Source organism: Hyperoodon ampullatus (genome assembly GCF_949752795.1).
Source record: "Hyperoodon ampullatus genome assembly, chromosome: 13".
Classification (NCBI taxonomy): Eukaryota; Metazoa; Chordata; class Mammalia; order Artiodactyla; family Ziphiidae; genus Hyperoodon; species Hyperoodon ampullatus.
In genome coordinates this window covers 49,108,934-49,128,434 of record NC_136926.1, presented here as the reverse complement: position 1 = coordinate 49,128,434, position 19,501 = coordinate 49,108,934, and the positions used below count along the sequence as shown (strand labels likewise).

At 35.6% G+C, this 19,501-nt stretch overlaps 1 protein-coding gene across 1 annotated transcript in view; it reads left to right on the top strand.

Moving 5' to 3' along the window:
• CCDC178 (coiled-coil domain containing 178) overlaps nt 1-19,501 on the top strand; it is a gene marked incomplete at both ends in the record, with an annotated part of 388,897 nt that overhangs the window by 89,056 nt on the left and 280,340 nt on the right. Inside the window, one exon of the mRNA XM_079718176.1 lies at nt 5,129-5,312. Coding sequence (XP_079574302.1) covers nt 5,129-5,312 — 184 coding nt within the window. The remainder of the gene's footprint in view (nt 1-5,128; nt 5,313-19,501) is intronic.

Here is a 19,501-nt window from a genome sequence, read left to right as displayed (position 1 = left end):
CAAACAAGGATTTTCTCGAAGTATTGTATTCTAGATCCAAAGTCATTTTTTCTCATTAATTTGAAGATATTTTTCAGTTTTTCTTTCATTTAGTTTTTAAACTATTGTACATACTTAAGGGGTACATCTTGATGATTTGAATATTCATAGTGAAATGATTACTTCAATCAAGCTAATTAACATCTCACGCAGTTACCTTTTATGTGGGTGTGTGATGAGAGCACCTGAAATATACTATCTTAGCAAATTTCCAGTATTTACTACAATATTATTAATTACTATTATTAATTATAGTCATGTTGTACATTAAATCTCTAAATCTCCATATTTCATTTAGTTTTGCTTGATAAGACATCTGATGGCATTTGGATATCATTTCTTTGTTGGTAATCTATTTTTTCTCTCTGGGAATTTTCGAATTTTCTCTTCCTATTTCAGAGTTCTGAAATTTCACAATTCCATGTCTAGGGGTGTGTGTGTTTCTGAGTGTGTAATATTCCAGTTTACCACTAAGTGAGACTTTTCAATTTAATGACCCATGTTGGTTTTCAGTACTGGAAATTTTTCAGGTATAATTTTGTTACATACACCCCCATCTGTTATTTTCTTCAAAAATTTTTCAGTTTTATTGAGGTATAATTGTCAAAATTGTATATATTAAAAATGTGAAATGTAGGGCTTCCCTGGTGGTGCAGTGGTTGAGAGTCCGCCTGCTGATGCAGGAGACATGGGTTCGTGCCCTGGTCCGGGAATATCCCACATGCCACGGAGTGGCTGGGCCCGTGAGCCATGGCTGCTGAGCCTGAGCATTCGGAGCTTGTGCTCCACAACGGGAGAGGCCACAACAGTGAGAGGCCTGCGTACCGCAAAAAAAAAAAAAGTGAAATGTAATGATTTGACAAACTTTGTGAAATAATTACCACACATCAGTAACCTCACATCGTTACTTTTTTTTTTAATTTTGTGGTGAGGTCTTAAGGTCTACACTCTGGGAAAATTTCTAGTAAGCAATACAGTATTATTAACTACAGTCATCATACTGTACATTAGATCCTCAGAGCTTATTCATCTTATAACTGAAGGCTTGTACCTTTGACCCTATCTCCCCCATTTTCACCACCTGTCAGCCCTTGGTAACCACCATTCTGCTCTGTATTTCTATGACTTCTATTTTTTTCTTCTTTAGATTTCTCATATAAATGAAATCATAACAGCATTTGCCTTTTTTTTTTCTGGCTTATTTCACTTGGCATAATGCCCTCTAGATTCATCCATTTTATTGCAAATGGCAGGATTCCCTTCTTTCTCATGCTTGAATAATATTTCACTATATATCAATATGTATAGTGATCTCACAACTTCTTTGTTCATTCATCCATTGACAGACACTTAAGTAGTTTCCATATCTTACTATTGCGAATGATGCTGCAGTGAACATGGGACAGACGCTGCAGACATCTCTTTGAGAAACTGATTTTGTTTCCTCGTATATATAACCAGAAGTAGGATTGCTGGATCATATGGTAGTTGTGGGTTTTTTTTTTTTTTTTTTTTTTTTGAGGAACCTTTATACTGTGCTTCGTAATGGCTGTACCAATTTACATTCCCATGAACAATATACAAGGATTCCCTTTTCTCCACTTCCTTTGTGAGCATTTTCTGTCTCTTGTCTTATTGATAAAAGCCATCTTAACTGGTGAGAAGTGATACCTCACTATGTCACTGATTTGCATTTCCTTGGTGATTACTAATGTTGAGCACCTTTTCATGTACTTGTTAGCCATTTTTATGTCTTCTTTGGAAAAACGTCTACTCAGGTCATTTCCCCATTTTTATAATTGGGTTATTTTGTTTTTACCTATTGAGTTATATAAATTCCTTACACATTTTGTACATTAACCCCTTATTACATAAATGGTTTGCAAATATTTTCTCTCATTCTGTAGGTTGCCTTTTCAATTTATTAATTATTTATTTTGCTGTGCAGAAGATTTTTAGTTTGATATAGTTCTACTTGTTGAGTTTTGCATTTGTTTCCTGTGCTTTGGGTGTCATATGCCAAATATAATTGCCAAAACCAATGTCAAGGAGATTTTTCTCTGTGTTTCCTTCTAGGAGTTTTACAGTTTTAATTCTTGCATTTTAGTCTTTAATCCATTTCAAGTTAATTTTTGTGAGTGGTGCAAGATAGGATTACAGTTTTTGTTTTTGCCTGTGACTATCCAGTTTTCCCTAGATATTTATGTATTGACGAGATGATCTCTCCCCACTGTGTGTTGTTGGCACCCTTGTCAAAGATTAGTTGACTCTATGTACTTGGGTTTATTTCTGGGCTGTTGATTCTGTTGCATTGGCCTAAGTGTTTGTTTTTATGCCAGTACCATACTGTTTTGATTACTAAGCTTTGTAATATAGTTTGAAATAAGAAGTGTTATACCTCTAGTTTTGTCCTTCTTTCTCAAGATTACTTTAGCTACTTTGGACCCTTTTTGGTTCCATATGAATTAGGATTTTTTTTCCTGTATCTGTGAAAAATGTGATTAGAATTTCGATAGTGATTTCATTGAATCTCTAGATTACTTTGTGTAGTGTGACCTTTTTAACATTATTAATTATTCTAATCCATGAACACACGGTATCTTACCATTTATTTTTCTTCCTTAATTTCTTTCAACAATGTCTTATAGTTGTCAATATACAGAATTTTCACCTCCTTGGTTAAATTTATTCTTGCGTACTTTATTATTTTTGATGCTATTATATATTGGATTGTTTTCTTTATGTCTTTTTCAGGTAGTTCATTGTTAGTTTATAGAAATACAACAGATTTTTATGCATTGATTTTGTATCTTGCAAGTTTACTGAATTCATTTAATTATGCATTTTTTGGTGGAGTTTTAAGGCTTTTCTATGTAAGACCATGTCATCTGCCAGCAGAAAATTTTAATTATTACTTTCTTATTTGCATACTTCTTTTTCTTACCTAAATTCTCTGGCTAAAACTTCCAGTACTATGTTGAATAGAAGTGGTAAGAGTTGGCACACTTGTCTTGTTGCCGATCTTAGAGAAAAAGCCTTCAGCTTTTCACCATTGAGTATGATAATAACTGTGGGCTCATCATATATGGCCTTGATTATGTTGAGGTAGATTCCCTCTGTATTCACCTTGTGGAGAGTTTTGATCATAAATGGATGTTGAATTTTGTCAGATGCTTTTTCTGCACCTATTGAGATGATCATATGGTTTTTATCCTTAATTCTATTAAAGTGGTGTATTGCATTTATTTATTTACATATGTGAACCATCTTAGCATCCCAGGAATGAATCCCACTTGATCATGGTATATGATCTTTTTAATGTGCTGTTGAATTCTGATTGAAGATTTTTGCATCTGTGTTAATCACAGATATTGGCCTATAATTTTCTTTGCTTGTAGTTTGTTTTTCTGGCTTCAGTATCAAGGTAATGCTGGCCTCATTAAATAAGTTTGTAAGCGTTCTCTCCTCTACAATTTGTGGAAAGAGTTTGAAAAGGTTTGTGTTAATTCTTCTTCAAATGTTTGGTAGAATTCACCAGTAAAGCCATCAGGTCATAGCTTTTTTTTATTGGAAGTTTTAAATTACTGATTCAATTTTCTTATTATTGGTCTGTTCATATTTTCTATTTCTTCATGATTCAGCAGGTTATACGTTTCTAGGAATGTATACATTTCTTCTAGGTTACCCAAATTTTGGCATACAATTGTTCATAAGTCTCTTAGATTCTTTCTATATTTATGGTATAGGTTGTAATGTGATCCCTTTCATTTCTGATTTTGTTTGAGTTCTCTATTTCTTAGTGTAGCTAAAGATTTACCAATTTTTATATATTTTAAAAAACACACCTCTTTCTGTTGATGATCTCTTCTGTTGTTTTTGACTTACTTCACTTGTTTTGCTCTGATTGTTGTTTTTTCTTTTCTTCTCCTAACATTAGGCTTAGTTTCTTCTTATTTTTCTAGTTCTTGAGGTAAAAAGTTAGGTGGTTTATTTGAGATCTCTATTTCTTAATGTAAGCATTTATCATTATAAACTTCTATCTTAAAACTCTTTTTGCTGTATCCTGTAAGTTTTAGTATTTTGTGTTTTCATTTTTATTTGTTTCAAGATATTTTTTGATTTCCCTTCTGATTCCTTCTTTACCCATTGGTTGAGTTCTTGATGTTTGGGTCTTCTCTTCCCAATGCCCTAGCTCTGTATGAACTTATAGCCTCCGTCAGTGAGTTGGTTCTTTCACAAACGAGTGCAACTCACACAAACCCCTGCTGTGATGCAGTGAACCTTGACCTGGTAACCCATCTGGTGGAATACCTTCAGCTAGTTTCTTCCTGCTTCTCCTCAACTCCTGCTTTGCTTTCCAGTTCCATTTCTATTCTACAGGCATGGTTACCTCATTTGTGACTGTAGCTATGTCTTTTTAGTATTTTATTCTTATATCGTATGCCTCAATCTGTATTTGGAACAAAGGTGTTACCCAATCTGGACAAGAAACAACTAATTTGCCATAGAGCTTAGTAAATATTTCTCAGTGTTTTTGAAAATTTTATAATGATAATAATGCCTTACTGTTTTCCCTCTATTAACTCTTTTCCCTTAGCTATTGGTTCTCTTTTTGAGAGTTTTGTTTTAGTTATTAGTTTTCCTTTGTTGAGTTTTGTTTCTCTTTTTCATGGGCTGTTTCTTATATTTTATTTTATATATATATAAATATATATAAAATACATAAAAATATTTGTTTTCTTATATTTTATTATTCTTAGTAGCAATGTTATATAAGATTAGAAAGGATGGGTTGCTGTAGAAGGAAATGAGTGCTCCGAAATTTGAGCCTCTTGGCTCCCCAGGCCTTTCTTATTAATACGCTTATTCTCCTAAGATTGAGCATAGCCTGATGATTAGAGGTAGCCATCAGGAGAAGAAGAAAAATAAATGGAATTTTGGGATATATTTTCTCTATGCAAGTTTTGATTAAGTATCTGGTTATTTTGCATTTTTGGTAACATAAAAAATGACCTTCTTTTTTACTATTATTAAATGTATACTGTTTTGGAATAATCATATCAGTGTTTTTGCTTTATTTTTTTAACAGTATAAGGAAAAAATCAGAGCTCGAGTCTGAAATCCAATCTTTGTTGCAACTGAGGTCAGAAAATGAAGATTTTCTTAAACAACTATACAAGGAAGCTTATAACATTGGTGCCGTTTTCCACCTAACCAGATTTAAAACAGAGGAATTAGAACAGAAAATAGCAGAAGTGAGAAGGAGATTCAAGGTTTGTATCTCTGTATTCTTCTTAGTTATGAAAAGGGTAATGAGCCTGAATTTTATTGATTTAATATTAATAGAGTTTAATTTAAGTTATATTAGTCTTTTCAAAAAAGTCACTCCTTCTGATAAATCAGAAGAAAATCAGTTTTCTTCAGAGGTCCAGCCTGAATAGAAGAGAAATGGGGCTCAATGTAGCTAATTAACACTCGTGTCTACTTTTTTCTATCACCAACCTTAAACTACCTGGATCACCAGAAGAGAGCAGTGCTTGGTTCAGTCTCATCCTACATATCTAACGTATAATAGTTCTGTCTCTGGTAGGAAGCAGGGATGCTGGGAAGTGCCCTTGCACACTTACCAGTGTAAGAAAAGGGAGTACCTACATTAGGCCTGCAAGTTATTAGATTCCGGGGTACCAAGCAATTAGTAGACCACAGTGCTGCAAAAACAACTGCTCATATGCATCTAATCCATTCCTACGTGAGAGAGATGACAAATAGCCATTCCCTGCCACTTGGCATAGAGACTATCAAAGTCAACTCCGTTTTACCCCACCCCGGGGGACCACTTTAACAGGCTACTTCTGTCCATCACACATCACATCCGCACCTCTTCCATCTTTGGCGTTTTTTTTTATTAAAGACTTTTGGTCATACAGGTACTGTAAAATACAGAGTCTGTATTCTCTGTCCAAGCCCTGTAGTAACACTGTCTTCACTGAAGACTTTGTCTTGTGCTATTTAAATTTAGGACATGTAGATTGTCTGCCAGTAAATGTTTCTGTACTGAGACACCAGGATTTTCTTCCCATACTGAGTCCAGCTCTCCGACTGACTTGGTATATTGTGCCTGTGTCCCTTCCCATGGGTTATTCAATGGGATGTTCATATCATATATGTTTCAAAATCAGTATAATAAAAGTTATGTATAGTAAAAATAACCTCAAACTCATTTTAGAAATATAAGGAATGTGATTATATACGTGGTTTAGCATATATAACAATATTATAGATGTCATTTATAATTTGCTTTAATTTTTCGTTAACATGTGTTCCTCTATGGCCATCAATTAATTTTTTTTCATTGAGACTATCAGTGAAGACATCATACACAGATGTGGCCACTTAATGTTTTTATTTATTCAGTTGACAGGAAACCCATGGTATCATTCATGTATTTGTCCCATAACTGTCACAACCTACTTTAATTCTTCAGACGTACTGCTTCACTAACCTGAGACACTAATTTATTAAGAAGGATATTGCATTGAACTGTTTATTCTAAATTTTCCTGATGCCATAAACTACAATATGTAGGTTAAGTGCAAATTTAATGTGACTCCACTATACTTGCTTTGCCAACCCAAATTGCCAACCCAAAGCAAAGTGTCTTTCTGGCTAGATCAAGCCGAATTGAAGAAATTGTTCATCAGGTCCTTTAACTACTGTATGGCTGAGAGATAACTAGAAGGAAGCAACAGAAAGAAATTACTCCATCTAGGAAATGTTCCCCTTTGCTAAACACATCTGCTAATCTCTGAGTTGAATATATAGGGCATTAAATTTCTAGATGTATACATGTGTATCTGTGTCAGAGTGGTAATGAATTAAAAATAAATTTCTAGATAGTCCTTAGATAATACAGGTTTGTAGTAGTTCCTGTTTGTAGTTTCTGCCTTTGCAATGACCCACTCACTGTCTTTCATTGTCTAATTAATGAAAATCTATATAATTTTCTCAGTCAGGGCATCATGTTTTTCTTGCAGAAAATTTTGTGTATTTGTTGATCCTGGCCTGAAATTAGTCCTTGATACATGTCTTCCAGAAATTAATTAGAGCCATACCACATACGAGCTAGTTCTGAAAAATAACCTTTTATAGCCTTACAAGTAGACTTTCAGAATTATGTTTTTTTCAAATGCATCTGTAAAATGCCCAATAAGTTTTAGGCAGTCTTAAACTAGAAGCAACCCTGAACAATCAAAATATCTAGCAGTTTCTGGGATATTCCAGCTATTACAGATGATTTGCCCCAATAGTTCCATAACTTCAATCCCAATAACTGTTCTATTCAGAAAAGACATGATTAGCCAAGTCTTAGGATAAAATTAGCTGAGAGTGATGGGAGATAAATCAATAAAAGCATAATATGTGTTCAATTATGGTGTGAACAGAAAATCATCCAGTATTGTCTGGAGAATGTGATATTGTAACAAAAAAAGAATCTTGAAAGCTTTCATCAGATGTTAAGTACTTCTTAACATTCAGTAGAAGATTTCTGTTCAAGCTGCAGGAATTTGGAGGATTTTTGGTTGAACATATTGGAATTTTGCTAGAAAAGTAAAATATCAAGCCACTCTGGTTCCAGGTTAAAATGATGGTATTAGAACTAAGTGGAAACTTAGTAGATAAGAAGGAAGGCAGTAGAAAGGAAAACAGAGTTTTCTGCAAGCCTACTATATGCTGGACTCTATACATGTTAATTAATTTAGTGTTCATGATTCTGTGTGGTTGTTATTAATACACTCATTTTGGGGTGAAGTGATTTGCCCTAAGTAGCCTAGCTTTTAAGTAGCTGTGTAGACTTTGGGGACAAAGTCTTCTGATGCTGGTCTTGGAATAAATTAGTCAGTCAGATACTAACTACACATATACTCTGACCAACAAAGATTGAGTCAGGTTCAAAAATTCAAAATAACCATATTAGGGATGATTTTTAAGACTTTGTTTTTTTAGGGCAGTATTAGGGTCACAGCAAAATTGAGTTGAAGGACAGAGATTTCCCATATCCCCATGCTTCCACACATGCATAGCCTCACCCATTATCAACATACCCCAGCAGAGTGGTACATTTGGTACAATCAATAAACATACATTGCCACATCATAATCACTCAAGGTCTATAGTTTACATTATGGTTCACTCTTGATGTTGTGTCATGCCTTTATTTTGAACAAATGTATAATGGCGTATGTCCATCATTATGGTATCATACAGAGTATTTTAACTTCCCTAAAAATTTTCTATACTCTGCCTATTCATTCCTCTCCCCACTCCCCAAACCATGGCAACCACTGATCTTTTACTCCATAGTTTTGCCTTTTCCAGAATGTCATATAGTTGGAATCATACAATATGTAGCCTTTTCAGATTGGTTTTTCTCACTTACTAATATACATTTAAGATTCCTCCATGTGTTTTCATGACTTGATAGCTCATTTCTTTTTAGCACTGAAAAATATTCTATTGTCTAGATGTACCACATTTTATCCACTCACATACTGATAAGTATCTAGATTGCTTCCAAGTATTGGCAAACCCTCCAGAAAGTAGGCATAGAGAGAAGTTACCTCCATATAATAAAGGCCATATATGACAAACCTACAGCCAACATCATTCTCAATGGTGAAAAACTGAAACCATTTCCACTAAGATCAGGAAGAACACAAGGTTGTCCACTCTCACCACTATTATTCAACATAGTTTTGGAAGTTTTAGCCACAGCAATCAGAGAAGAAAAAGAAATAAAAGGAATCCAAATCGGAAAAGAAGAAGTAAAGCTTTCACTGTTTGCAGATGACATGATACTATGCATAGAGAATCCTAAAGACTCTACCAGAAAACTGCTAGAGCTAATCAATGAATTTGGTAAAGTTGCAGGATACAAAATTAATGCACAGAAATCTCTTGCATTCCTATACACTAATGATGAAAATCTGAAAGAGAAATTAAGGAAACACTCCCATTTACCATTGTAACAAAAAGAATAAAATGCCTAGGAATAAACCTACCTAAGGAGACAAATGACCTGTATGCAGAAAATTATAAGACACTGATGAAAGAAATTAAAGATGATACCAACAGATGGAGAGATGTACCATGTTCTTGGATTGGAAGAATCAACATTGTGAAAATGACTATACTACCCAAAGCAATCTACAGACTCATTGCAATCCCTATCAAACTGCCAATGGCATTTTTCACAGAACTAGAACAAAAAATTTCACAACTTGTATGGAAACACAAAAGACCCCGAATAGCCAAAGCAATCTTGAGAAAGAAAAATGGAGCTGGAAGAATCAGGCTCCCTGACTTCAGACTATACTACAAAGCTACAGTAATCAAGACAGTGTGGTACTGGCAGAAAAAGAGAAATGTAGATCAATGGAACAGGATAGAAAGCCCAGAGATAAACCCATGCACATATGGTCACCTTATTTTTGATAAAGGAGGCAAGAATATACAATGGAGAAAAGAAAACCTCTTCAGTAAGTGGTCCTGGGAAAACTGGACAGCTACATGTAAAAGAATAAAATTAGAACACTCTGTAACATTATACACAAAAATAAACTCAAAATGGATTAAAGACCTAAATGTAAAGCCAGACACTACAAAACTCTTAGAGGAAAACATAGGTAGAACACTCTATGACATAAATCACAGCAAGATTTTTTTGACCCACCTCTTAGAGAAATGGAAATAAAAAATAAACAAATGGGACCTAATGAAACTTAAAAGCTTTTGCAGAGCAAAGGAAACCATAAACAAGACAAAAAGACAGCCCTCAGAATGGGAGAAAATATGTGCAAATGAAGCAACTGACAAAGGATTAATCTCCAAAATTTACAAGCAGCTCATGCAGCTCAATATCAAAAAACAAACAACCCAATACAAAAATGGGCAGAAGACCTAAATAGACATTTCTCCAAAGAGGATATACAGATTGCCAACAGACCCATGAAAGAATGCTCAACATCACTAATCATTAGAGAGATGCAGATCAAAACCCAATGAGGTATCATCTCACACCAGTCAGAATGGCCATCATGAAAAAATCTACAAACAATAAATGCTGGAGAGGGTGTGGAGAAAAGGGAACCCTCTTGTACTGTTGGTGGAAATGTATATTGATGCAACCACTATGGAGAACAGTATGGAGGTTCCTTAAAAAGCTAAAAATATGGGCTTCCCTGGTGGTGCAGTGGGTGAGAGTCCGCCTGCCGATGCAGGGGACATGGGTTCGTGCCCCGGTCCAGGAAGATCCCACATGCCGTGGAGCGGCTGGGCCCTTGAGCCATGGCCGCTGGGCCTGCGTGTCCGGAGCCTGTGCTCCGCAACGGGAGAGGCCACAACAGTGAGAGGCCTGCGTACCGCAAAAAAAAAATAAAAAGCTAAAAATAGAACTGCCAGATGACATAGCAATCCCACTACTGGGTATATACCCTGAGAAGACCATCATTCACAAAGAGTCATGGACCACAATGTCATCACAGCTTAATTTACAATAACAGGACATGGAAGCAACCTAAGTGTCTGTCGATAAATGAATGGATAAAGAAGATGTGACACATATATACAATGGAATATTACTCAGCCATAAAAAGAAACGAAACTGAGTTATTTGTAGTGAGGTGGATGGACCTAGAGTCTGTCGTACAGAGTGAAGTAAGTCAGAAGGAGAAAAACAAATACTGTATGCTAACATATATATATGGAATCTAAAAACAAAAAAAAAGTGTCATGAAGAACCTAGGGGCAAGACAGGAATAAAGATGCAGACCTACTAGAGAATGGACTTGAGGATATGGGGAGGGGGAAGGGTAAGCTGGGACGAAGTGAGAGAGTGTAATGGACTTATGTATACTACCAAATGTAAAATAGATAGCTAGTGGGAAGCAGCCACATAGCACAGGGAGATCAGCTTGGAGCTTTGTGACCTCCTAGAGGGGTGGGATAGGGAGGATGAGAGGGAGATGCAAGAGGGAGGAGATACGAGGATATATGTATATGTGTAGCTGATTCACTTTGTTATAAAGCAGAAACTAACACACCGTTGTAAAGCAATTATACTCCAAAAAAGATGTAAAAAATAAATAAATAAAATAAAGCCACTATAAACATCCATGTGCAGGTTTTTGTGTGGATATAAGTTTTCAACTCCTTTGGGTAAATACCAAGGACTGTGATTGCTGGATCTTCCAATAAGAATATATTTAATTTTGTAAGAAACTACCAAACTGGATTCCAGAGTGGCTGTACTGTTTTGCATTCCCACCAGCAATGCATGAGAGTTCCTGTTACTTCACATCCTCGCAAATAGTTGTTGTTGTCAGTGGTCACGCTTTTGGCCATTGTAATAGGTTTGTAGAACTAGCTCACTGTTGTTTTAATTTACATTTCTCTCATGACAGGTGGTGAGGAGCATCTTTCATATGCTTATTTGCCATTGTATATCTTCTTTGGTGAGATGTCCATTAAGGTCTGTGATATATTTTAAATCAGGTTTATTTTCTTACTATTGAGTTTTCAGGTTTTTTCAATAGTATTTTGGATAACAGCCCTTTATCATGTGTGTCTTTTGCAAAACCTTCTACTGGTCTGTGTCTTGTCTTCTCACTTTTGACATTGTCTTTCACAGAGCAGAAGTTTTAATTTTAATGAAGTCCAGCTTATCAATTCTTTCTTTCATGGATCATGCCTTTGGTGTTATATCTAAAAAGTCATTGCCATACCCAAGGTCATCTAGGTTTTCTCCTATGTTATTATCTTCTGGGAGTTTTGTAGTTTTGCGTTTTACAATTAGGTCTGTGATTCTTTTTTTTTTTTTTTTTTTTTTTGTGGTACGTGGGCCTCTCACTGTTGTGGCCTCTCCCGTTGCAGAGCACAGGCTCAGGACGCGCAGGCTCAGCGGCCATGGCTCACGGACCCAGCCGCTCCGCGGCATGTGGGATCTTCCCGGACTGGGGCACGAACCCTCGTTCTCTGCATCGGCAGGCGGACTCTCAACCACTGCGCCACCAGGGAAGCCCTGTGATTCTTTTTGAATTAATTTTTGGGAAAGGTGTAAAGTCTGTGTCTAGCTTCAGGTTTTTTGCATGTAGATGTCTAGTTGTTCAAGCCTCATTTGTTGAAAAGACTGTCTCTGCTCCATTATGTACTCATTGTTCCTTTGTCAAAGATCAGTTGACTGTATTTCTGTGGGTCTATTTCTGGACTCTTTGTTTTGTTCCATTGATCTATTTGTCTGTTCTTTTGCCAGTACCACACTGTTTTAAATACTGTAGCTTAGTAGTATGTCTTGATGTTGAGTGTTGTCAGCTCTCCATCTTTGTTTTTCTTCAATATGGTGTTGCCTCTTCTGGGTGTTTTGCCTTTCCTTTGGAATTACTTTGTCAGTATCCCCAAAATAACTTGCTGGGATATTGATAGGGGATAAATTGAACTTACAGATAAAGTTGGGGTAAACTGACTTCTTAACATTGTTGAGTCTGCCTATGCATTAACATGGAATATCTGTACATTTATTTAGTTTTTTAATTTTATCAGACTTTTTTAGTTTTTTTATATGGCTCTTGTACATATTTTGTTAGATTTATATCTAAGTATTTCATTGAGAGATATTGGTCTGTAGTTTTCTCTTGTAATGTCTTTGTCAGGTTTTGGTATTACAGTAATGCTGCCTTCGTAGAGTGAGTTAGGAAGTAGTCCCTCTGCTTCTATCCTCCAAAGGAAATTGTAGAGAATTAGTATAATTTTTTCCTAAATGTTTGGTAGAATTCACTATTAATCCCCTCTGGGCTTGATGCCTTTGTTTTGGAAGGTTATTAAGTATTGATCCCATTTCTTTAACAGGCCTATTTAGATCATCTGTTTCTTCTTGTATGAGTTTTGGCAGATTGTGTCTTTCAAGGAATTGGTCCATTTCATCTCAGTTATCTAATTTTTCAGCAATGAGTTTTTCACAGTGTTCTTTCTTATCCTTACAATATCCATGGGACCTGTAATTATGTCTCCTCTTCTTTTCTTCTGCTGACTTTGGATTTAATTTGCTCTTCTTCTTATAGTTTCCTAAGGTGGAAACTTAGATTTTTGATGTTAAATCTTTCTTCTTTTCTAATATATGCATTCAATGCTATGAATTTCCTTCTAAGCTCTGCTTTTGCTGCATATCACAATTTTGATAAATTACATCCCCATTTTTATTTAGTCAAAAATATTTTAAAATTCTCTTGAGATTGATTCCTTGACCATGTATTATTTAAAAGTATGATTTTTAGTCTTTACATATTTAGGGATTTTCCAGTTATCTTTCTGTTATGGATTTCTAGTTTAATTCCCTTGTTGTCTGATCACAGACATTGTATGATTCCTTTTTTCAAACTTTTTATTTTATATTGGAGTATAGTTGATTAACAATGCTGTGTTAGTTTCAGGTGTACAGCAAAGTGATTCAGTTATACATATATGTGTATGATTCCTTTTTAAAAATTTGTTTAGATGTTTTTTTTTTTTTTTTTTTTTTTTTTTTTTTTTTTTTTTTTTTTTTGCGGTATGTGGGCCTCTCACTGTTGTGGCCTCTCCCGTTGCGGAGCACAGGCTCCGGACACGCAGGCTCAATGGCCATGGCTCATGGGCCAAGCCGCTCCGCGGCATGTGGGATCCTCCCAGACCGGGGCACGAACCCGTGTCCCCTGCATCGGCAGGCGGACTCTCAACCACTGCGCCACCAGGGAAGCCCCTGTTTAGATGTTTAATGGTCACTTTTTTTCTTTTTTTAAATTGAAGTATAGTTGATTTACAATGTTGTACTAGTTTCTTGTACAGAAAAGTAGTTCATTTATACATAAATATATTTGTATTTTTTCATATTCTTTTCCATTATGGTTTATTACAGGATATTGACTGTATCAACAGTTCCCTGTGCTATATAGTAGGACCTTGAGGTTTATCTACTTTATATAGAGTAGTCTGTATCTGCTAATCCCAAAATCCTAATTTATCCCTCCCCACCTCCTTTCCCCTTTGGTAACCATAAATTTGTTTTCTATGTCTGTGAGTCTGTTTCTGTTTCATAAATAATTTCATTTGTGTCATGGTTTAGATTCCACATATAAGTGATGTCATATGATATTTGCCTTTCTCTGTCTGACTTACTTCACTTAGTATGATAATCTCTAGGTCCATCTGTGTTGCTGCAAATGGAATTATTTCATTCTTTTTTATGGCTGAGTAGTATTTTTAATGCTAGGAAAAGACAATGTGTTATGTCCTTAGAATGTTCTTGGCCACGGTAATATGGTCTATAACTTTACAGTTTAGAAGTTTGTAACTTCGCTTGAGTTCTTTTTCAAATATTTCAACCAACCCTTAACTCATTTTTAGAGAAAAATCTTGGCCCTGCCTTCAAATACTATTTGTTCGTCTCTGAATCAAAATTTATAGGGCCTTTATTTGAGCAAAGTAAAAATCAAAACCTTCTAAAAAGCTTTCTTGAAGAGCCTAATTTCTGCCACTCCAGGCCTCTTTAGAGCAAGTCCATTTTGTTCAATGGACAGAACAAAACAACTTTAATAAGCCAAAATTTGATTTGTGCACTATGTAACTTCTGTCACAATTCCAGGTGAAACTGGTGGTATTTTTTAAATGGTTATAAAATGGACATTCTGATAATTTATTCATTTTGATTCTTGAGAATTTATGCTTCCTAGTAAAGTCTAGAGGATATTACTTTTGACCCATGTGCAATAGCCTTTATTGAGTTATGAGCTGATATTACATCCTTGGCTTTTAACAAAGGTTGGTAAAAGTAATGGTCAAAATTGACCATTGCTGCTTGTTTTTTCATACTAATGAGAATGGTCTTACTGTTCAAGATGGTCAAAAATCTATGCACCTAGTTTACTTTAGATTTCAGAACTAAGAGAAATCTTTTCTTGATAAAATTGTATTCCTTCTCTTATTAATAATTAGGCATCCTCTAAAGTTTCATGTTTCCCTCTGGTTTAAGCAGCCTAGAAGCTCAGAGTCATTTATGCTTTTAATTGCTAGCATAATCACTCTTCTTTAGCCCTTTCTATGAAACATATTTACAACTTAGATCTTGTACTCTTTTACATTTGTTCCATTTGATTTTAGTTTACTAAGATTCTTCCCTACTACATTCAGAGGCAGAATACTTTGTCAAAGTTGAGTGAAAGGATGCCATTAACTGTAATATTGGGAGCATCCAATTAGTGGTACATGTTGCCTGGGAAAAAGTGTCAAGGCACAGATAAAACAGAAGTAGTGTGAAGGTATATTAAGATGTAAGTCCTTCAAATGGCAGCTGGGTATCCCCTTAGTGAAGTATCAGGAAAGTTTATTTTCCTGACACATGTATGAGGGAGTAAATAAACCTGAAAAATATGATAGAAATAAAGCATGTTGATGGTGCAAACATTTGAGGACAGAAAAAAACTATTTGACTTGGTGCAAAAACTACATGAAAACATAACTTCCATTTCCATTCTACTGGATTACATATTTGTTTGCCAGAAAATAGGTGATGAATTAGCTCTTCAGCATTTCCATTTCAATCTGTGAATTTTGTTTCTATTTTTTTTCTCCCTTTTCAAAGAGAAATGTGATTTTGTTGAAAGAGTATAGGTTTTGGAGTCAAATGTTTCGTTAATTTAAATCCTGGTTCTGCTAATTATTTATTTTGAGAATATTACTTAACCATATTGAGCCTAGGTTTCTCGTCTCTTAAATGAGTGTAACAATACTTCTGTTGTACCTTTGTGTGATAAATAAATAATATTGTATATAAAACATTTAACTTGGAGCCTGACAGATAATATATTTTCAAAAGTATTAGGGATAAACAACATAAAGAACACTTCATAGAAGGAGGCTACCTTAACTTTTTTGGACAGTCTTTAATAACTGACACATTTAACTCATGTCTGTCTCCTGATAAATGTGTAGATTCTGAAAAACACACTGAAAGTAATAGTTGTTTGTTGAATGCCTAATACGAATACTGCCTTGGGTCAACTCCTTTGTATGTGTTATCTTCAACTCTCGCAGTAATTTTGTAGAAAAGAGTATGTTATCCCAATTTTACATCTATGAAAACTAGTATTTGATAAAGGCAAAGACATATTGATATAGCAACTCTTATAAGCTGCTGTAGTTTCCAACTCACTGTAAATTAGTATTGATAGAACCTTTCTGGAAAGTAATTTATCAGTGTAAGTAAAGAATTTTAAACACATTCATAATCTATAATTCATTAACATTATTTCTAAAAATACGACTTAAAGTCACCAGATAACAAAGACGGACAAAAACTGTAAAGATGCGTACTTAAAGGTTTATAATTAATTACATAATAACTGCCAGAAAGTATGCTACAGGAGGACAAGAATTATTGTCTGTTTTGTACACTGCTGCATCGCTAGGCCTAACAGTGCTTAGAACAAAGTAGGTACTCAATAAATGTTTATGGAAAGCATGACTACATAGTTAACATATAGTGGGAAAATTTAAATACACAGATTTCTAGGTAATAGAGTAGTAGTTAAATATATGAGTACAAGGATAAATTGCAAATTCATTTAATTTAGAATTTAAAAAATTAATGGAAGTTCTGTTTTTTTAGTGGCTGAAAAAGACCTTACTAGGCTGACTGTACCAAAGATAATATTTAATCCATGGACCTAAACAGGAATACACCAAAAAGTCAAAATGTGTATCTCTGGGTTTATGGGTTCACTTTATTTTAATTTTTTTAATTTAAAAATATTTCTACAAAAAAAGACACATATACCTTCATTTAAAAAAAAAAAAGAAAGATAAAATAGCACCGTTGTGTTTATTTTTGGATAGAACCAAGTTGGGCTGCCACCTGGATTGTCTATTAGGGTCCTGACCACCAAAAACTGCCCTGGCAGTGCCCAGCCAGAGCCGCCCTGCCCCACTAATTCAGCCCAGCACACAGTTATTTGCACAAATCCCAAATTTTCCTTTATGATTTTAATTCTTAATTTTAAAGTCTGTTTCTCTCTGTTCGTGGTCTCATCCCTTATGTAATGAATTCTACAACTTTTTTCTTAGTGCCCCTTCTGTCACTGGAAATCAAACTGATGATACATCCGTGATTCTGAGCTTAGATCTATTTATGTTTAGTGTCTCCTCCCATTTTCTCTTTAAACGTGGGTCTCTGGACACAATAGCATTGACTGTTCCATGCTTTGCTCTTCAGCTGTCCTTTCTTGTAGCACAGGAGTCTCTTCCACTAGAATAGCTTTCTGCTGCCACCTTCTGGTTTCTGGCTGCTAAAGCGAAGCAGCAGGTCAAAGGTGACTTTCAGTGTGGGCTCTTCCCAACCTCTTGAGATGCTGTCACCCCCTTTCCCTCGGCTTCTTTCAAACTCTTCAAAGTGATCTTTTTATACATTTTTATTCCTTTTCTCCAAAACCAGAATTGAGTAGTTGAAACAGAGACCTTACAGCCCCAAAGTCTAAATTATTTACTATCTAGCCCTTTACAGGGAAAGCTTGCAGACCCCTGCTCTAAAGAATGTAGGAATAGCAGACGTAGGGAGCAGCCACAGCCTTTAGGGATGCGGGAAAGTATCCACATAAGGATCAATTGTGGAAGAAGCTGCCTCCTGCAAAGCAGAATAAGGCCTTATAGGAGAGGGTGTTCAGTGTTCAGTGGATGGTCCATAAGCAGAGAAACTTGGCGAAGGTTGACTGGAGTTTGAATGGAATTTCTAGGTAGAGCACCTGGCTGGAAGGCGAGCACTATTGGTTCCTCACGACCAGCTGACAGCAGTTCTGTAAGAGGAAGGAGAAATCAATCGAAACCAAAACAAGGCTGGGAAGCCCCTTGCTGCTGCCTCCTAAGTCCCTCCACGCCCTCTACTGATAAAGCCTCATTTACTCTAGCTGGCAAAAGAAAACTGTTTACATACTAGATCCAGCTCCAGTATCTCAAATTAGAGTTAAAAATTTGAGGTAAGGATTTAGAGCTGAGGCAATAATTAGGTAACTGGCACAAATATATAGTCCACATGCAAACTTCTCTGATTCAGTTAGGTGCTACATGTAGTCGAGCACCGTGTATTGCATTTATCTGTTATAACTTTGAGTCCCCTTTAATCTTACAGTGTCCCCTACATTTCTGTTAAATTTGTCTTTCATTACATAGACATTTTTTAAAGAGTCTAGGCCAGTTACTTTGCAGAATTTCTCTCAGTGTGGACTTATCTTTCTGTTTACTCATGATTACATTCAGGTAAAACACTTTTGGCAGGAATGTTACGTAAGTTATAATACTGTATCAGTGAGACATATCACAAAACACACTGTATAAGTTTTTCTCATAACTAGTGATAGTAAGTTTGATCATTTGGTTAAAGTTGTGGTCAACAGATTTATCCATCTCCCTATTATGATTAATAAGTACTCAATTGAGTGATACTGCAAGAATATGCAACTATCTTTGTTTCCAAAAAATCTTCATCCAGTGGACTTAGCACTCATTGGTAATTCTTGGTTGAATCCATTATTGTAACAGGTGTGAAATGGTGATGTTTCTGGGCTTTCATCCCCTTTACCATGCATTGGCAATTTGAAAAACTGAAAAACCTGGCACTGGTTGGGCTGCAGGCCGTGTTCCTGAAAAAGGCACTCTTCTTGCCGTTCTTATTCAGTTACTTATCTCCCTGCCTTTCCTACCACCTCAACTATTTCCTCAGGTCTCAGGGAAAACATCCTGTAGGCCTTGTTTTACTCTCCTCAAGATGCTATTCATGAATGAGAATATGATTATGATATTTTAATGAATCGCAAGTTTCTCATATAAAAAGATTTTTTTTAAAACATATTTTTGAATTTGAAAAACCCTGAAATTTTAGCAATTTTTTGCTATTTGTTAATGCATTTGTTCAATAAATTGTTCATTCAACAAATATTGTGTACCAGACAGAGTACTGGAAACTGAGGGTAGAGGAGGGGGCTTACTTCAAAGTGCTACAGAGTGTGCCCAAGCTGTAGTATCAGCAGTCTTGAGTATTGATACTTGTTGAATGTTAGTCATGGGGCAAGTGCCATGACATCTATGATCTTAGTTTTCTCATCTTTGAATGTGGACAACTGTAGCTAGGTCACTAAATAGATATGATGATTCACTTACATACAGATGCATGTATGCGCAAGCACACACAAATACACATACACACAGGCAGCCCTCACTTTGCACAGCATCAAGTTAGCTGAAACTTGTACATATCTGAGCCATGTTCCTATTTTGCACTGTCCCCACATGCACAAGTTTCAGTAAGCATGGCATCCTACAAGACAAGGGCTGCCTGTATATATAAAACATTCCAGGAAATTGCCTGGGATACAGCAAATTCTCAAAAGTG